The sequence below is a fragment of the Chiloscyllium plagiosum genome, unplaced genomic scaffold, assembly GCF_037043375.1.
Source record: "Chiloscyllium plagiosum isolate Xiang-an unplaced genomic scaffold, Cpla_swu_hap1 HiC_scaffold_25, whole genome shotgun sequence".
NCBI classification, from domain to species: domain Eukaryota; kingdom Metazoa; phylum Chordata; class Chondrichthyes; order Orectolobiformes; family Hemiscylliidae; genus Chiloscyllium; species Chiloscyllium plagiosum.
Window position 1 is genome coordinate 4856768 of NW_028270163.1, and position 20806 is coordinate 4877573.

The 20806-nt window shown below is 42.0% G+C and overlaps 1 protein-coding gene and 1 long non-coding RNA gene across 4 annotated transcripts in view; one reads left to right on the plus strand and one right to left on the minus strand.

Annotated features, from left to right (window-relative positions):
* Nucleotides 1-19877, minus strand: nat9 (N-acetyltransferase 9). Of its 3 annotated transcripts, none has more exons than XM_043714318.2 (6): nt 19723-19877; nt 8254-8363; nt 6998-7138; nt 6027-6086; nt 4520-4614; nt 1-3317 (listed from the first exon to the last, which is right to left on the minus strand). In XM_043714318.2, the coding sequence occupies exons 1-6, from the start codon at nt 19797-19799 to the stop codon at nt 3204-3206; spliced, it is 597 nt and encodes a 198-aa protein (XP_043570253.1). In that variant the 5' UTR covers nt 19800-19877; the 3' UTR covers nt 1-3203. The 3 variants fall into 3 exon arrangements, with proteins under 3 accessions (XP_043570253.1, XP_043570255.1, XP_087856542.1); XM_043714320.2 differs by lacking the exon at nt 19723-19877 and adding an exon at nt 18978-19018; XM_088000416.1 differs by lacking the exon at nt 19723-19877 and adding an exon at nt 13413-13434.
* LOC122561974 (uncharacterized) overlaps nt 19527-20806 on the plus strand; it is a 9854-nt gene continuing 8574 nt past the window's right edge. Inside the window, exon 1 of the long non-coding RNA XR_006315179.2 lies at nt 19527-19905. This is a non-coding gene — a long non-coding RNA (uncharacterized LOC122561974). The remainder of the gene's footprint in view (nt 19906-20806) is intronic.

The following is a 20806-nucleotide window of genomic DNA, read 5'->3' on the forward strand; positions in this document are numbered from 1 at the left end:
AACTGCCAATATAAAGACTTTATTCAAAAAAATGTGAGACAAAAATATAACTGGAGACCCATTAGCTTATCAGCTGTCATTGTGAAAATGCGAGTATTCTGAACAAATTAATAATAGAATATTTAGAAACACATAATCAAGGAGAGTCAGTATGGCTTCATGGTGTGGAGATCATGCCTGACAAATGAGTAGTTCTTTGAGAGGGTAACAAGCAGGATATATCAAGGAGAAGCAGCAGACATAATATATTTGGATTTCTAAAAGGAATTTGATAGGGTACATATAACTACTTAGTATTAGCATGGATGCACGATTGGCTAATTAAACAAAGTCAGAGTGGAGATAAAGGAGGCATTTTCAGGATGGCAAACTGTAACTGGTGCTGGGGCCACAATTATTTACAATATATATCAATGATTCAGATGACCAAAGTTAATATATCGCCAAGTTTACGGATATCACAAAAATAGGCAGAAAGGCAAGTTGTGAGGATGACAAAGTGTCAACAGAGAGATAGACTGTTAGACGAATGGGCAAAAATCTGGCAGATTAATATAATGGTGGTAAATGTGAGGTTCTGCTCTTTCACCGGAAGAACAGAATATTATATAACAGAGGGATTTGTGAGCCTTGTGCACAATTCACAAAACCCCTTAGCAGGTGATAAGGAAGGCAAATAGAATGTTCATCTTTATTTCAAAGTGAATGGTGTGTAAAAATACATAAAACTTGCTAAAACTACACAAAACATTAATCTGACCATAGCTGGAATACTGTGAACAGTTTCGATCCTCTTATTATAAGAAAGGTATCCTGACATTACAAGCAGTGTACTGAAGTTAACTAAGTTGATTCTGGGCACGGAGAGATTTCCTTAACAGAATGAGGTGATCTTACTGAAACATACAATATTCTTCAGGAGCTTGACAGGGTAGATTGAGAGAGATTGTTTTCCCTCGTGGGCGTCTAGGACCGGAGAGCAAAAATCTCAGAAGGTGTCACACATTTAAGGCAGAGGTGAGGAATTTCTTCTCTCACAGGGTAGCAAATCTGTGGAATTACTTTGCACAGAGAGCTGTATACACTAGGTGATTAAGTATATTCAAGCTGAGATACACAGAATTTTAAATCAGTCAGCAAATCGAGGGTTATGGGGAAAAGACAGGAAAGCGGTGTTGAGGATTATTAGATCAGCCACAATCTCACTGAATGGTAAGGCAGAGTCAATTGGCTAAATGATCTCCTTGTCCTATGTTTTATGGTGATGATTATTTAGTTGGGAGGTATGTGTCTGGGAATAAATAAGGTCACAATCAGAAGCATGAATGTGACAAATAAAATGAATTCTAGTGTTCACATGTGGCAAGAGCCTTGAAATTGCGCTCGTCATGAATTTCAATTGCTGTCTCATTTACCCGTGCTTTTTTAACTTTGTGCATACAAAGTTATAAAATTCTCTACTTTCGAACAATTTTCAAATTCTGCATATGCATAGCATCTGTTTTCATTTGGATTACTGACTTTCATCCTGCACATGGGCAGCTATAATAGCATAGCGGCACAATGTGTTTTGGGGACATCTGTATCATCATCAATCTCCGATATACGTACATTTCTCGTAAGGTAATCACACCATGATGAATGACATCACTGCTTTACTTGTAGTCTTACTGCATTTGTGCATTTCATGCAGACGCGATGAGATTGTAGTGATGTAAACACACCATGATGGAACAACATCATGCACGTTTTGGGCAGATGCAATGTGTTGGCCAGGGGTTGCTCACACCTAAAAACAGCTTGCGAATTCAAATGGCCTGAGCCCTAGTCACTGTCTTGTGCTGGCTGGCTGGAATCAGTTTGAACTGGGTCAGCTCAGAGAAAAACAAGGGAAGTGACATAAGGTCCAAATCCTTATTCTTTGGAAGATATTTAGGAAATGCTACTGGTGTCCTTGGGCCAGAGCCAATAACAAAAAAACACAGGCTCGCTAAATGAGCCAGAACCAATGAGGAAAAGACACCACAGTTCTGAAAGATAAGGAGAAAGAAAAAAAAGATGGATTTTAGGCGTGTCAGCAGTGAAAACGCCAGAGTTTAACCTTCACCAAAGTTGAGGACTCCATCCATGAAAGCATGGAGATTACTCCAGAGAACTGATGGATCGCCTGGTCAGCGTGAACTCCTATTCTCAGGTATTAGCCTTTATTTTTGTTCACTGTTCAGAGAAAGTCTGAGAAACCTAGTGGTTGCGATCATAGATTTTAGTTTTGTATGAATTGCATGCATGCTTTTAACCCTTTCGTAACCAAAATATGTGAATTGTATGTCTGTTTTAACTAAACTAATAAAGTTAGTTTTTGTTAGTTGCTACAGATTTGACTCTTTTTCTCTTCGTGCCGAGTCAAAAGTTGTTGTTGAGGGCAGTAACCGGGCAATAAATGGAAACCTTTCAGTTGTGTCAGCACAGACAACCTAATAGATGAATATATCATTACAAAATTAAGTTTAAAAGTGATAAATTTATTGTGATTAAATTTGAAATGGCTCCTGAAAAAAACTGCCCTCTGCTTCAAACTCTCCCACATTGTACTTCAGTTCTCACAGAAACAGATTTACTGGGCAGTGTCCTCCCAGCTATCTGTGTAAATAAAATGGGTGGAACACCGTGTCATATAGCTGTGAATCTTAGTATAGAAATAAAAACACTGTACTTTCCTGCACTCACCACCATATGGATGAATAAACGTTTACAGCCTCAGATGCCAAGGGCTTTCCAGAACCATGTAACAGGCCATTCATCTTTTCGATTGAGCTGTGTACATTGTAATACAGTTCCAATGGAGAGTGAACCAGAGGGTGAACATTGGTTCAATGTAACACTCTACATTGCCCCTGATCAAAGCTCCAATCTCCCTGATCTGTGTAGCATAATGTGGCTAACCATTATTCACAAAACCAAGGCAGGGGAACTGCACAAAAGTCCTTTTTGTATTCCATTTAACATGGAGAGTACCTGTGATTCAGCAGTGAATAACAGGTTTCATTGATTTTATGATGCTGGAACAACGGCATTTAACCCAGCCACGTTTCAACATTATATGCTTTGAACAGCAAGAATAGACTTTTTTAGATAGTCATTCCATGCTGTAAGATTCCTCTCAGTCAGTGGGCTGCTGAATCGCCCAATGGCTCCTCCAGTTGTTACCTATACTGCTTCTCCTCGACGTGACTCATTTGTTCAAGGAGCCACTTTTTCCTGCAGTTGTCCACAGTTAAACCGAGTGTTACTTCTTGAAAGACATCACTGACAGAAACCTCAAAATATCAGAAAACAAAACACTGTTAGGATATTTAAGATGAAACCCAGTACAATATGAATGATGCAGTGTGGGGAGCACAGTTGAACTGCACAGTTGTTGAGGTGGGGGAGTGCTCTGTCAATCCAACTCCCTTTGTCCTAATAACAAATCCCAATCTAAAGGTCGTGGACAAGCATCAGAATAAATTTTATGCTTTTAATCTTTGTGTTGTTTATATAATAAAGATCATTACTGAAAAGAGAGCAGTTTCCATTTCCGAACTCTCTGAGCATGTGCTATCTACAGCAAGTAAAGCTGCCTTTACACTCACTGAGCACATCCAGGGTAGATGATGTACTGCTTGGATACAGAGTGGAACTCCCGGGACTGGTATAGCACAGGTCTGCTGTTACCCAGGGAGTGTGAAATGGGCAGTGCACCATGGTCTTACTGAGATACCTGATCTCTCGCTTGAGCTGGAGTTGGAGTGCTACACTCAACCCATGGCTTGTGAGGAGGCTGCAGAAAGGTATCCAATACAGTTTCTACTCTCAGTCACCGCTCCACTGGAAAACAATGTGTGGATGGGTCTAGAAAGATTTAGCTTCTGCCCTGAACCTAACAACAGTCCCAATAACCTGCCAGACTCGATGTCCACATTCTATTCATTAAAACAAACACACTGGAAAGCTGGATAAATCTATGTACAGATATCGGGCAAAGGCCAGCACCTTTGGGAGAGATGGGTAGAAAACTGCAGATAACTGGAAAGCAAAATTCAACCTAAATCGATGTTATTCCGATTCTAGTCACTTAGCAGAAACAAGATTATGCTGTTTGATTGCACAATAGGAACTGTAGAATTAGATATTTCAGTAGTGAAAACAAAACTTTTACACACAAAGGACGGTCAAAGTCAATTAATTGTAGATTTTAAAATTGAGGTGGGTAAATTTTCATTAACAAAAGGTAATAAAGATGGGCAAGGACAGGTAGGTGAAAGGTGGTTCACAGAGAAGCTGACATCTGAGTGAATAGTGGAGCAGGTTTAAGGGCTAAAAATGGTGACTCCTATTTCTATAAACTGAGGTTAACAGCATGTCATCTGACAACTGGTGCATTCATATAGATCTGACAGTTGAGTACAGAAGGAATAACCTGTCAAATTGTGATATTATTGGCGCTGGAGTGGAAAGTTACAGGAATAAGGTGTCTTACCTCTTCAAAGTGAAAGCTTTGAAACATGGCGATGCTGATTGTATTTTCCAGGTTGATTTTAGCTTGGAATTTTTTTATCCCCAGTTTAGTGACTCCTGGGGGAAAAAAATATGAACAAATGTCATACTCCGACTTCTTTTTTAATCAAGATAGAGTTCATATACCTAGCTGACTCTGTTGTTTCCCTCGGGCCTGACATCCCGTACGGTTCTCTCCCAGGTGCAGATTTAAGTCTAAATTTGTTAATTTCTTTTCTGTCACCAATGGTGCTCCCTTCATGCTCAACTTGCCCATGAATCCCATCTCCTTCTCCCAGTAACACCAAACTGCTGACCATCCAACGTCCTTTCCTGGATCCTATATTAAATGATGCTGTTCATGCTTTTTTCTGCTAAGATTCTGTCCCTTGTCCTTCAACTCTACTGTCAACCCTCCCTCTTTAAACAAACACCTCTTGACCTTTCTAATATTACCTCATTCTATACTTTAAGACTGCTGTTAAAAAAATATGACCGCATGGCATTACTTCGAATAAAAGTGGGAAAGGTATCCCCCGTGTTTAGCTAATATCTATCCTTCAGTCAACATCACAAAAACAGATGACTATCTGTTTATCATCACAATACTGTTTGTGTGTTCTTGCTGCCTGCACACCGACTGTTAAATTTCTCACATTTCAATAGTCACAACACTTCAAAAAGTACTTTATTGTCCACAAGTTCTGAGATATCCAGAGATAGTGAAAAGTGTTACGCAAATGCAACTCGAATTATCACTCAATCTCCAACCTCTCTTTCTTCGCCAATGTCTTTGTAAGCATTCTGTTACTAGCCAAATCAACCCATTCGCATGTTGAATTGAGTGTAGATGGCAGATATGTTTGTGCAATGCTGCTGATGGTTTAGCTGAAGGGTAATAAGGGTAATAAGGAGCAAAGAATGTAACTGTAGGTCACAGGGGTGGTGACTAAGTTGGGAAGTAAAGAAGTCATTGGTAATGTACATTAGAGTCAAATATATTAGGAGTAGGGAAACATGTACAATGAGAGATGGATGGGTGATCAGAATCTTGGTAATTGTAGCTTTGTACATGGTCGGGAAACAGCAAGATTACAGCAAGACTGCGGATTTAACAGGACAGTTTACATGGAGAGGGCCTTTGAGAAAGACAGAGCAAGCTGGGTTCTGGACAAAATTGCCAAAGATAAAGATGCCAACAATAAGGAAAAGTTTTCTGCTGAATACATCTCCACATAAGGAGTTATTTTTCAGAAAAAGGTAATGTGCTCTGAAAGTTCAGATATTTTGCTGTGAATGTCTGCACTATGTCAATCGTCTTTTTGTACTGATCCTTAAATAATTAACCAATTTGTCAATTTTCAGAACCCAACTGTCTCAGCTGCTTTATGGAGCAACAGTAAGTTCTTTAATTTTAAAGAGGGACCAATAGCATTAAAGAAAAAAAACAACCACCCAGGATGCGATAACATTAACATGCATGTTCTCACCATAATACATCATCACCATCGTTGCTTCCTTACCAAACCCCTTTCCTCTATAACTGGGCTCTGACAGAAGGAGAACACACAATATTTGATATTATTAGAGAAGACAATGCATCACTAACATTACCATGAGTAACACACAATACGAGGAGAACTATCACATGTTAATATTGGCAAACGTACCCCCGGGAGTACATGAATTTAGGTAGAAGAGTTTGTAAGGGAACATCTTTATTTTCAGACTCATAAGTGATGCAAGGAACAGGTTTTAGACCACTTAAGGTTCATTTACTTTAAGAAGCACATTTAAGTCTAAATTCTCTTAAACGTGTGCTAATTGTTCTTTACTGCCAATGAAACTCACGTAGTTAACTAGCAAGGAGGATTCATTAAAATTTTAATTGGATTTTTAAAATGAAAATCTTGCTTTTAATTTTTACCTTTTCTATATCTCTCCACCTTGGTTCAATTGTCCTTTTCCCCTCTTTATTTCTCTTTCTGTGCCTGATTTGTTTCTGAATTCACTCACTCTAACCTACACTTTCTTCAGTGTGATTGGATCAAAATCCTGGACTCCTTCTCTCATGGCATTGTGAGTGTACCTACAGTGGTTCAAGAAGGCAGCTCAGCACCATCTTCTCCAGAACAACTAGAGATGAACAACACCCACATCCCATGAATGATCTTAAAAAACTTTCTTCTCAGTCTTTGGTCTGTGAGTTTCACAATCATCTAATCTAACCAGTTAAGGAAATGACAGTTTCTTGCCATTTTTATTTATGTCCCAGTTGTGTGGTCCCTCAGTTTTCAGTCTGCACTTCAAACAACTTGGAGTGAAAAGCATCACTAATGCTAAATGGACAAAGCCAAGTCTTACAAGTAGCAGGTGCCATTACTTATTACAACAGCACATTATGGCGGAGTATGAATACTGAATTACTGGAATCTTCGTGACAGTGTAACTTGTAGCTTACCTGCGATCATGATTTCAATCTCAGCGGTTGTGGGGTCTTCAGGATCTGTGAGAAACAGATTCACATCTCCCACCATGCAGTCCTCTTCTGTGCACAAACCACCCACCCATTTCAGCTTATCCAATACTATGAAGGTACACTCTGCCAAAATACAAGAACAGTGTCACTGTTCAGATTTTTAAATACAGACTCACTACAAATTTTGGGATGGGGTGGCACACTCGTGCACACAATTGGCCTGCGGTTCAGTGTAAATTCTCAGACCAAATACATCACAATAATGAAATAACACGTAGTTGTTAACAGTGTGAACAGCAATTTGAATAGCAGAATTTCACTGAAATCAGCAAGGCTTTCAAATTGGTAAGTATTGAACTGTACCAGCTGGCACAATTTGGTTAAGACATCAACTTTGTATTTACTCCTATCGTATTGACAAATAGAAGCACTTGCCTGATAAAGATTGATTGGTGGGGATTTTATTCGAGAAATCACTATTTATTGGTACATTTTGTTAAGTGTAGACCTGCCAGTTGTGGTTCAATAAAAAAGTCCACATTAGTGATACAAATTATAACTTGGCGTCAATGTTAATGCATTTATCATTACAGGCACTAATTAAATGCAATTTGTTGTTGTTGATATGAATGATGTGTGTAGTGGGTTACAGAGTGGCCTTTTTACTCTGGAACCAGGTTCAAATTAGGCCAGGACTGATGGGATTCTAAGGGGTTCTAAGCATAAATGTAGCTATTCCAAACTAGTTCATGTTAGATACAACACCACAGTGGAAAAAATAACTCCAAAAACTGGACAGTGTGGGAGATTAAAAATTTTGCCTACTAAGATTCTAAACCCTCCTGGTTTAGGGGTAAGTGAGGACTGCAGATGCTGGAGATCAGAGTTCAGATTGTGGTGCTGGAAAAGCACAGCAAGCCAGGCAGCATCTGAGTAGCAAGGGAATCAATCTTTTGGGCATAAGCCCTTCGTCAGGAATGAGGGGTGTCACATTTCAACAACAGGATGATCTCTAATCTGTGCTGACATGCCTGATGCTGACCTTATGGGGGACTGAAATGGACAGATTTACGTCCTCTTGCATGAATATTCATCAGCTTGATGAACACATTTAAAGCACAGCCTGTACAAAGTGTCTTGGTAATTGTACAGTTTTAATGAATGGAGGTACAACTCTGTGTTGCTGACTTGCTCCTTGTCAGCTTGAGATGGCTTCAGTATTAGTAACGAGTCCTTACTGTCAGCATCATCCTGCCAGTTTCTCTGCATTTGGTATTCCTGCTCCAAGGTAAGTGGCTCAGAGGCTGTCAGCTTCTGTAACTCCTCTGATTTCATCCATTGGTGGTACCTGTAAACAATTAAACATAATTCATCAACCAAATACAGTTTCTACAGTTATAACTGATAGGAGACAAGTAGTTGATAGGATTTTCTTTAGAAAAATGCAAGATGTGACATTTTTGTGGTAATGGTCTTGGAGAAGCAATTCAGAATCTCAGGTCAATGTTCTGGGGTCATAGGTTTAAATCATGACAGCTGGTGAAATTTGAATTCAATAAAACCCTGAAATAAAGAGTTAGCCTAATGGCAACTATGTTGACTAGTGTAAAAGCCCACCTGGTTCACTAATATCCTTTAGGGGAGGAAATAAGTTCTTGTCGAGTCTATTCTGTGTGTACCTTCAGACTTACATGAAGATTGTTGAATCTTAATTACCCTTTGGGCATTAGGGATAGGCAATACATGCTGGCTGAGCCAGTAACGCTAACAAGAATGAATTTAAAATAATAATATTCTCAAAAAGCATAACCTTGTTTTCAAAAAGCATTCATCTTAGGTCATTGAGCATCTTAACTTTACTGTATTGCAAATACAGGCAGGGAGAGGGAGGCTGAGTTGCTTTAACTGCCTGTCTCATTTTTGTAACATTAATGAATGTATGCATCAGAAGAGCTGTAAATTTGGACTCTCACATAACTGATTATAACTGCTCCATATCAGCAGCTTTGCCTTCAGAACTGCTCTTCCTTTCTACCTTTTTCCTATTTTATAACTTTCCTTAAAGCCTCCTCCCTCTTTCAGCAAACATTTAATCACGTCCTAATATGTAGATTGATGTGAAACTTTATTTCAGAAAGTCCTGTGACGCACCTTGAGTCATTTCCAAATTGCTGAATCTGCACTGGGAGTACGTTTAAACATTTTAAATGGGACAGAAAGTGCTGAAAAGACTCAATGGGCCTGCAGTGCGTGCAGACGAGTTTTTGCAGCACTCTGTTTTATGGCAAGACTGAAGTTAGTTTCTACACCAAGATTGTCAGGAAGGGTAGTGAACGTTACCTCTGCACAAGCTACTGGGGTTCTCCAGCACACTCTGTTCAGGAGGAACCTGCAGCTGGACTGATCTGGGACCAATGGCCTCGCAGCAAGACTAAACAGGATGGTCACAAGGACTTTAAACAAGTAAATTTGAGGTGGAGGGAGCTACATCAGGTATGTCAAGGTAATGGCAAAACTATAAGAAGTGTATTGAATAAACCAGAAGAGAGAAATAATAAACGGGTAAATAAAGTGTCATTGTCAAGGGATTGGTGACAGTGTATAGCCTATATCTGAATGCACACAATGTAAGGAATAAAGTTAATGAGCTACTGGCACAAATTTAAATTGAAGATTATGATATTGTAGCCATTACTGAGATATGGCTGCAGGATGATCAGGATTGGGAAGCAAACATACCAGGATACAAGATTTACTGGCTAGAGTTTGGTCTGCTTTCCTTTATTGGTCAGAGTATTGAGTACAGGAGTTGGGAGGTCATGTTGCTGCTGTACAGGAAATTGGTTAGGCCACTGTTGGAATATTATGTGCAATTCTGGTCTCCTTCCTATCGGAAAGATGTTGTGAAACTTGAAAGGGTTCAGAAAAGATTTACAAGGATATCACCAGGGTTGGAGGATTTGAGCTACAGGGAGACGCTGAACAGGCTGGGGTATTTTCCCTGGAGCGTCGGAGGCCGAGGGGTGACCTTATAGAGGTTTACAAAATTATGAGGGGCATGGATAGGATAAATAGGCAAAGTCTTTTCCCTGGGGTTGGGGAGTCCAGAACTAGAGGGCATAGGTTTAGGGTGAGAGGGGAAAGAAACAAAAAGGGCAATTTTTTCACACAGAGGATGGTACGTGTATGGAATGAGCTGCCAGATGATGTGGTGGAGGCTGGTACAATTGCAACATTTAACAGGCATTTGGATGGGTATATGAATAGGAACGATTTGGAGGGATATGGGCCGGGCACTGGCAGGTGGGACTAGATTGGATTGGGATATCTGGTCGGCATGGATGGGTTGGACCGTAGGGTCTGTTTCCATGCTGTACATCTCTATGATTCTATGACAGGGAGATGGTACAGCCTTACTGATCAGAAACAAAATTACTTCAATGTTGTGAAAGGATATAATGAGGATAAAGTATTCCGTGGTGACTGTATGGGTGGAACTGAGGGCCAGTAAGAGATCTAAAACTGTAATAGGTATTGTGTACAGACTCACGGGTAGTAACACTAGACTGTATAAATGCAGACATTAGCTGAGTGTGGGTAGTATTTATAGGGGATACTAATTCTAACACAGATTGAGAGGAGCAGACGAGCACCTGTCAGAAAAGTAGTGAATTTCTGGAGTGTGTCCAGGCTAGTTTCCAACGCAATATGTCCTGGATGCAACAAAGGGACAAGCAATATTGGATTTAGTAATGAGCTGGAATTAATTAATAATTAAATGTACATGAACATTTATTAAATAATAATAAGATAATTGAGTTAAATGTAACATTTGAAAATGTAAAGCATGAATTAGCTCCCAGAGTTTTAGGTTTAGGGAATACTATTTTTAATGAAATGAGACAGAGACTGCCCACAATAAACAGGGAAAATCTGCTGATGGGTAAAGCAACTGAAGAACAATGTGTAGAACACAAGACAAAACCAGTGTATACCCCTGAAAGGGAAAAGCTTCATTCACTGGAAAAATAGCCAGGGACACTAAAGAGACAAGAGACAGCATAAAAGTAAGAAAGCTTACAAAAATGCCAAGTTCAGCACAGATCCTGCTGAATGAGAAAGTTACAAAGACCAACAAAAAGCTACAAAGTAGCTTATAAGAGCTGCTAAAAGGGATTAGGAAAGGAACATTGATGTAAGTAAGAAGAAATTTTATAATTAAATAAATGGAAAGCAGGTGGTCAGGAGCAATGCTGGCTAACTAAAGACTGAAAGTGGGGTATTGTCAATAACTATGGGAAAAACAATAATTACATTGCCTCAGTATTTATAGTAGGAAAGGAGGATAGCTTGCCAGATGCGTTGAGGATATTAGTAGTGCATCGAGAACACGGACTGAATAGAATTAATGCAAGTAAAACATCGATAATGAAGAATTTAAGAGTGGCAAATCCTCAGCACCTGATGGTTTCTTCCCGACGGCATTAAAGCAAGTCGGGGAGCACACTGAAGATGCTGAATTATAATCTTTCAGGATTCAGGATCACCCCCTGGATTAGACATTTGCACATATCACTCTGCTTGTTAAGAAGGGCAACAGAGGAAAACCATAGGATTATAAATCAGTTAGCTGAATATCTGTGGTTGGAAAATTGTTGGGAGTCTATAGTGAAAGATGGGGGTAAGTGAACACTTTGAAAATGTTCAGCTAATCAGGGCGAGCCACAATTTATTCATGACAGGTAAGTCATGCCTGAGAAACCTCACAGAACCTTTTGAAGAGGTGACTAAGGTAGTGGATAGGACTACATGGACTTCCAAAAGGCATTTGATCAAGTCGCACATAAGAAAGAATCTATTAACATAGGTAGAGGCTGACAGAATGGAGGGCAAATTACAGGGGCAAGGATCTGTGTTAGGGCCTCAGTTATTCACATTATTTATTAATGACTTGGATAATGGCATAGAAAGTTTATATCCAAATTTGCTAGTGACACAAAGTTAGGTGGCATTGTAGATAATGTAAATGACAGCATAAAAGGGATATTAATAGACTAACTGAGCAGTCAAAACTGTGGCAAATGGAGTTTAATGTAAGTAAGTGTGAGCTTGTCCATTTTGAACTGAGAAAGAAACCAAACATTGCTGGGAAAACTCAGGAGGTCTGGCAGCATCCATGGAGAGAAAGTAGAGTTAATGTTTCAGGTCCAGTGACCCTTCTTCAGATTGAAGTAGATCATGATACTTTCTTGATGGTATGAAGTTAAATACAATGGATGTATAAAGAGACTTGAGGTTCAGGTAAATGATTCTTTGAAATGTCATAGACAGGTGCAGAAAAGAAGTCAATAAATTTAGTGGAATGCTGACCTTTATATCTAGAGTACTGGAGTACAAGGATGCAGAAGTTATGCTGCAGGTATACAAAACTTTGGTTAGATGCCACTTGGTGTACTATGAGCAGATTTGAGCACCATCCCTTAGGAAGGATATACTGGCCTTGGAGGCAGTACAACATATATTTAAAAGAATGATACCTGGATTTCAAAGATTAAGTTATCAGGAGAGGTTATAAGAATTAGGCCTGTTTTCTCTAGAATTTAGAAGTTTTAGGGGTGATCTGATGGATTTTCAGATATTTATAGGAAAAGACAGAGGAGATAAAGATAACTATTTCCACTGGTTAGGGATTCTAGAACTACGGGCATTATCTGAGAAATAGGGTCAGACTGTTCAGGAGAAATGTTAGGAAGCACTTTGTGCTGAACTTCAGGAGGTGGGAGAGATATTACATGGATATTTCACATCAGTGTTTACTGTGGAGAAAGAGAGAGAGTCTAGGAAATAAATATTGATGTTTTGAAAACAGATCACATTACAGAAGAGAAAGTGTTAGTGATCTTAGAAAACATTAAGGTGGACAAACCTCTGGGACCTGATCAAATGTATCCCAGGATGTTGTGGGAAGTTAGGAAGGAGATTGCAGGGCCCCTAACAGAAATATTTGTATTATCTATAACCAATGGTGAAGAGCTGGAAGATTGAAGGATGGCTAATGTTGTGCCTTTATTTAAGAAAGACTGTGAGGAGAAGCCCGGGAACTAAAGACCAGAGTCTGACATCAGTGGTGGATAAGTTGTTGGAGGGGATTCTGAAAGATAGGATTTAAATGTAATTGGAGAGGCAAGGAATGATTAAGGATAATTAGCATGGTTTTGTGTGAGTGAAAACGTGTCTCTCAAACTTGATTTGAGTTTTTTGAGGAAGTAATCCAAAAGATTGATGAGGGTAGAGTGGTAGACATTATTTACTTGGAGTTTAGGAAAGTCATTGCCAAGGTTCCTCACGGCAGACGAAATAGTAAAGTTAGATCACATGGGATTTAGAGATAGCTTACCAACTGGATACAAAATTGGCTTGATGGTAGGGAGAGAAGCGGTGGAGGGTTGTCATTTAGACTGGAGGTCCTGTGATCAGTGATGTTCCATAGAAATTGGATCCACTTTTGTTTGTCACTTATATAAATCACTTGAATGAGAATTTAGGAGGCATGGTGTGGGAAAAGATCTACCACCCTGCCTACTTATAGCATGCCCACACAGAACACAGGAAATCAAACCTGTCCAAACCATACAAGAAACACCCAGAATGCCTCAGTGTTGACCAAACAGGCTGACAAGAGAAACCAGATGTGACCATAGTCACTTGCGAACAAGGGAATACACTTCCTAAACAAACTAACAATAAGCTTCCTGGACGCGGTCAGCACAGTTGCCCCAAAGCCCCGAGGGCAGTCTCATAACCCAGTGATACTAAGCCACAAAAAGGACAAGTCAGACGGAGAGACATCAAAATACTTCGCTCACAGGACAGGAACAATGGGAACACCTTACTGTTTCAAAAGAGACATTCTCACCCACCCTCGAAGAGAGCTGGAATCTCTTGATCCCAACAAGAACTCATTGATGCTGCAAGGATGCTACATTGTATCAACAATTAGGACATTCTTCTGATAACTGCTTTTTCGATTATCGTCATTATAACTGGATTACTTAATTTTCAAATACATTGTATTTTTCCCCACTTTAATTCACCTCATTGGACAAGATTCCTATAAAGCCTGGCTTGATTCTCAGCTTGAGGAAGAGAGTTTCAGCTACCTGGACAGACTGTCTGTGCTGTTTCAGCTTGGTCAATTTCTCTTCCGCCATATCGCTGTGTTAATAAACTGTTTGTTAATTTCACTTCGATGTGTGTTTTATGATCTCTGCTTTATTGGACTAATTTCTCCGACACATGGTTAGTAAGTTTGGAGGTGACACCAAAATGAGGGGTATATGGACAGTGAAAAAGGTTATCTAAGATTACAAAGAGATCTTGATCAATGGACTGAAGAGTGATATATGGAGTTTAATTTCAATAAATGCGAAATATTGCATTTTGGTAAAACAAACAAAAACAGGACTTATACAGTTTCTGGTTGTGTCCTGGGTAGTGTTGTAGAACAGAGCAACCTAGCAGTTCAGGTACATTACTCTTTGAAATTTGCGTTATAGGTAGGCAGGGTGGTTAAGGTGGCATCTAGCATAAGTGCCTTCATTGTTCAGATCTTTGAATATAGGAGCTGTGTCATGCTGAGGTTGTATAATGCCATTGCTGAGGTCTCTTCTGGAGTCGTGTGTGCTGTTCTGGTCATCCTGTTATAGGAAGGATATTATTAAACTGGAGAGGGTTCAGAAAAGATTTACCACGATGTTGCTGGGAATGAAGGATTTGAGGTATAAGAAATGACTGGGTCTCTTTTCACTGGATCATAGGAGATCAAGGGGTGAACTTATAAAGGTTTATAAATAATGAGGGGCATACATAAGGTGAGTAGCAAAGGTATTTTCCCTAAGGTATGGGATTTCAAAACTAGGGGGCATATTTTTCAGGTGAGATGAGAAAAATTTAAAAAGGACATGAGTGGAAACTTTTTTTTTTACACACACTGTGTTTAGTGTGTGGGATGAACTGCCAGAGGAAGTGGTGGATGCAGGTACAGTTACATCTAAAAGACGTCTGGATAAGTACATGAATAGGAAATGTTTGGAGGAATACGGGCCAAATGCAGATAGGTGGGACTAGTTTAGTTTGGGAACACAGTCGGCGTGGACTAGTTGGACCGAAGAGTCTGTTTCCATGCTGTGTGACTCTTTGATGTACAAAGAATGGGAGATGTTTGGAAATCTCTTCCACAAACAGCAGTGGACAAATGATTAGTTGTTAATTTAAATCTGAGATAGACTTTTCTTGTGAAGCAAAGATATTATGGGGTATGGGCCAAAGGCAGCTATATGAAGAGGCCACACATCAGCCATGATTTCATGAGGACATGGAACAATACAGTATATGAACAGGCCCATCAGCCCACCATGTCTGCACTGACCATGATGCCATTCTAAACTAACCCTATCTACCTGCACATCATCCACATCCCTCTAATCCCTGCCTGTTCATGTTTCAGTCTAAAAGCCTCTTATGACAATAGACAATAGACAATAGGTGCAGGAGTAGGCCATTCAGCCCTTCGAGCCTGCACCACCATTCAATATGATCATGGCTGATCATCCTCAGTCAGTATCCTGTTCCTGCCTTATCTCCATAACCCTTGATTCCACTATCCTTGAGAGCTCTATCCAACTCTTTCTTAAATGAATCCAGAGACTGGGCCTCCACTGCCCTCTGGGGCAGAGCATTCCACACAGCCACCACTCTCTGGGTGAAGAAGTTTCTCCTCATCTCTGTCCTAAATGGTCTACCCCGTATTTTTAAGCTGTGTCCTCTGGTTCGGCACTAGGGTATACAAGCCCAGTCACTTCAGTCTTTCAGTGTAAGGTAATCCCGCCATTCCAGGAATTGACCTCGTGAACCTACGCTGCACTCCCTCAATAGCCAGAATGTCTTTCCTCAAATTTGGAGACCAGAACTGCACACAGTACTCCAGGTGTGGTCTCACCAGGGCCCTGTACAGCTGCAGAAGCACCTCTTTGCTTCTATATTCAATTCCTCTTGTTATGAAGGCCAGCATGCTATTAGCCTTCTTCACTACCTGCTGTACCTTCATTGACTGGTGTACAAGAACACCCAGATCTCTCTGTACTGCCCCTTTACCTAAATTGATTCCATTGAGGTAGTAATCTGCCTTCCTGTTCTTGCCACCAAAGTGGATAACCATACATTTATCCACATTAAATTGCATCTGCCATGCATCTGCCCACTCACCTAACTTGTCCAGGTCACCCTGTAATCTCCTAACATCCTCATCATATTTCACCCTGCCATCCAGCTTAGAATCAGCAGCAAATTTGCTAATGTTATTGCTGATATCATCTTCTATATCATTAACATATATTGTAAAAATCTGTGGTCCCAGCACGGATCCCTGCGGTACCCCACTGGTCACTGCGTGACATTCCAAAATGGAGTCGTTTATCACTACCCTTTGTTTCCTATCAGCCAACCAATTTTCAAACCAATCTAGTACTTTGCCTCCAATACCATGCGCCCTAATTTTACTCACTAACCTCCTGTGTGGAACTTTATCAAAAGCTTTCTGAAAGTCCAAGTGCACTACACCTACTGGATCTCCCTCGTCCAACTTCAGAGTTACATCCTCAAAAAATTCCAGAAGATTAGTCAAGCATGATTTCCCCTTCATAAATCCAGGCTGACTCTGTCCTATCCTGTTACTGCTATCCAGATGTGCCGTAATTTCATCCTTTATAATAGACTCCAGCATCTTTCCCACCACTGAGGTCAGACTAACTGGTCTATAATTTCCTGCTTTCTCTCTCCCACCTTTCTTAAAAAGTGGTACAACATTAGCCACCCTCCAATCCTCAGGAATCTATCGAACTCTGGAAAATAATCCCCAACGCATCCACGATTTCCCGAGCCACCTCCTTCAGTACCCTGGGATGTAGACCATCAGGCCCCGGAGACTTATCAACCTTTAGACCTAATAGTCTCTCCAATACCAAATCCTGGCAAATATAAATTCCCTTAAGTTCAGGTCCTTCAGCCACTGTTACCTCAGGGAGATTGCTTGTGTCTTCCCCAGTGAACACAGATCTGAAGTACCCATTTAATTCTTCTGCCATTTCTTTGTTCCCCGTAATATATTCCCCTGTTTCTGTCGTCAAGGGCCCAATTTTAGGCCTAACAATTTTTTTGCCTTGCACATACCTAAAAAAGCTTTTACTACCCTCCTTTATATTATTGGCCAGTTTACCTTTGTACCTCATTTTTCCTCTGCGTATTTCCTTCTTAGTAATCCTCTGTTGCTCTTTAAAAGCTTCCCATTCCTCAGTTTTCTCACTTATCTTTGCTATGTTATACTTTTTCTCTTTTAACTTTATATGTTTCTTAACTTCCCTCGTCAGCCACGGCCGCCCATGCCTCCGCCTGGGATCTTTCTTCCTTTTAGGAATGAACTGATCCTGTAACTTCTGCATTATACACAGAAATATCTGCCATTGTTCCTCCACGGTCATCCCTGCTATTGCTATTGTGTCAGCTTCTACCACCTTCCCTTCTAGGCATCTACCGGTTTAAAAAAAAATTGCTTCGCACATCTCCTTTAAACCTTCCCCCATCACCTTTGCCACTTTCAGGGAGCTTTGGAGTTGCACTCCAAGATCTCACTGTATATCAATGCTCCTAAGGATCCTGCCATTTACTGTACAGGTTATTCTGCTATAACACCACAGTTGTGTTCCTCTGCAACCTCGCTCAATAGAAAATTGTTATACTCGTTTAGCACCAAGTTCATGTTATCCAAACGATGTCCACAATTTGGCAATTGCATTATAGCCAATTTGCGTTGACAAAATGTGTGTTATACCAGAACGACTGTATACTTTCCTCTTGCATTTGAACTCCCAAAATGCATCACCTCTCACTTGTCAGGATTAAACTTCATCTGCCACTTCTCCTTTCAACTTTCCAACAGATCTATTTCCTGTTTTATCCTTTGACAACTCACCTCACTAACCATAACTCCACCATTTTCATGAGATCTGTAAACTTAGTAATCAGACTATCTACATTTTCATCTAAATCATTTATATATATAACAAACAAGAGATCCCAGCACTGACCATTGTGGAATACCACTAGTTATAGGCCTCCATTCAGAAAAATATCCCTCCACCATTACCCTCTGTTTCAAATTACTAACTGACCATGCATCCTACATGACTTAATTTTCTGGACCAGCTTACCATTAGGGAGCTTGTCAAATGCTAAGTGATGTCCATGGAGACAACATTCATTGCCCTATCCTCAATCATCTTTCCTCAAAAAACTTAATCAAATTTGTGAGACAAGACCTCTGCCCACAGAAACCATGCTGACGAGCCTTAGTAAGTCTATTATTTTCCAAATGCAAGTAAATCCTATCACTGGCCCATCATTTCCCAATTATACCTGTTACCCTTCTTAAACAAAGCAATAACATTGGTTATTCTCCAGCCTCACCTGTGGCTAAAGAGGATACAAAGACCTCTGTCAAGGTCCCAGCAATCTCCTCCCTTGCTTCCCTCAGTATCCTGAGATAGATCCCATCAGTCCCTGAGGACTTATCTACCATAATACTTCCAAGACACCCAACATCTCCTCCTTCTTAATATCAACACCCCCCCCCCCCAGAATATTGACTAATCTAATCATCACCCCTGTTATTCTCCTTAGTGAATACCCATGTGAAATACTCATTAAGAACCTCAGCCTCCTGCTCCACACATAGATTCCCATCTGTATCTAAGAGTGGACCTACACTTTCTAAGCTACCTCCTTGAATTGTAGCACGGGTTGGAGGGGATGGATGACCTACCCCTGTTCCTATTATTGCTACTAAGGGAGGGGAGGTCACCGGGGGAACCAATGGTCCATGGTGTTTGGGGTGGAAGGAATTATTTACCACGGTCTGCAACACAAAAGCTCCTGCCAGCGGGATCGCGCATCGTGCCCTGCCCAACAGAGAGCGCGCTCGCAGCCAACGTCATCAATCCAGGGGCGCGCTCGCAACCTACGTCATCAATCCAGGGGCGCGCTCGCAACCTACGTCATCGATCCAGGGTCGTGCTCTCAGCCAGCGCTATTAACCGGGGGCGCGCTCGAGTCTAACGCCATTGACCTGGAGCGCGCTCTCAGCCAACGCCATTGACCGGGGGCGCGCCCGCGTCTAATGCCATTGGCCGGGAGCGCGCTCTCAGCCAACGTCATCGATCCAGGGGCGCGCTCGCAGCCAACGTCATCGATCCAGGGTCGTGCTCTCAGCCAGCGCTATTAACCGTGGGCGCGCTCGCGTCTAACGCCATTGACCTGGAGCACGCTCTCAGCCAACGTCATCGATCCAGGGGCGCGCTCGCAGCCAACGTCATCGATCCAGGGGCGCGCTCGCAGCCAACGTCATCGATCCAGGGGCGCGCTCGCAATCTACGTCATCGATCCAGGGGCGCGCTCTCAGCCAGCGCTATTAACCGGGGGCGCGCTCGCATCTAACGCCATTGACCTGGAGCGCGCTCTCAGCCAACGTCATCGATCCAGGGGCGCGCTCGCAGCCAACGCCATTGACCGGGGGCGCGCCCGCGTCTAATGCCATTGACCGGGGGCGCGCTCGCGACCAACGCCACAGGCCGCGCCGACTCAACGGGATTGCCGACCTGAGGACGTGCCGTGCCGTGTACGGGACCAGCGCCACCAGTCGCCCCTGCAGCTCCACCGCCTGATTCAGCCGCATCGCATCCCACCGCCCGCTCGCTGCGCAGGCCCGGTACGGCCGGGAGGCCCCGCTTGCGCAGGCGTAGTGCCGGTGGGGGAAACGAGAGGAGCGTCCGTTTGGTCACGTGGGTATTAGGGCGCATGCGCGGAGGGAGCGCGGGAAAGGAGGTTGTCATCTGTCCGTCCCTGTGTCATGTCGAATGCTGTGGGTCTCCTCAAGGACTCACTCACCCTTCACAGAGCCAGTCAGCTGTATCATCCAGATCCAGACAAACCATACTGAGCTGTGATCTGGAGATGCCGGTGTTGGACTGGGGTGTACAAAGTTAAAAGTCACACAACACCAGGTTATAGTCCAACAGGGTTAATTGGAAGCACTAGCTTTCGGAGCGACGCTCCTTCATCAGGTGGTTGTGGAGGGCTCGATCGTTACATAGAATTTGTAGAAACTTGATGTTGAGCTGGATTTCTCACCATGTTGAGAGAGAGCTGAGCTCAAAGCCCTCATGTGTAACAGAGCTCAGCCTGGCTGACCCTGCCCAGTATTCATCTTTATTGAAGTCAGGATTAGAGTGGTGCTGGAAGAGCACAGCAGGTCAGGCAGGAAAATCGACGTTTCAGGCAAAAGCCCTTCATCAGGAATAAAGGCAGTGAGCCTGGAGCATGGAGAGATAAGCTAGAGGAGGGTAGGGATGGGGATAAAGTAGCATAGAGTGCAATAGGTGAGTGGGGGATGGTGGAGTGGATAGGTGGAAAGGAAGATAGGCAGGTAGAACAGGTCATGGGGACAGTGCTGAGCTGGAAGTTTAGAACTAGGATGAGGTGGGGGAAGGGGAAATGAGGAAACTGTTGAAGTCCACATTGATGCCCTGGGGTTGAAGTGTTCCGAGGCGGAAGATGAGGCGTTCTTCCTCCAGGCGTCTGGTGGTGAGGGAGCGGCGGTGAAGGAGGCCCAGCACCTCCATGTCCTCGGCAGAGTGGGAGGGGGAGTTGAAATGTTGGGCCACAGGGCGGTGTGGTTGATTG

Bases quoted from the DNA above. Each gene is read 5' to 3' on its own strand.
- nat9 (XM_043714318.2), bottom strand. From the start codon at position 19,799: ATGCGGCTGAATCAGGCGGTGGAGCTGCAGGGGCGACTGGTGGCGCTG. The intron at 8,364-19,722 runs GTCGGCAATCCC...AATTGTTTACAG, and splicing joins ACGGCACGGCACGTCCTCAG to GTACCACCAATGGATGAAAT. The intron at 7,139-8,253 runs GTAAGGACTCGT...GTATTTTGGCAG, and splicing joins CTGGCAGGATGATGCTGACA to AGTGTACCTTCATAGTATTG.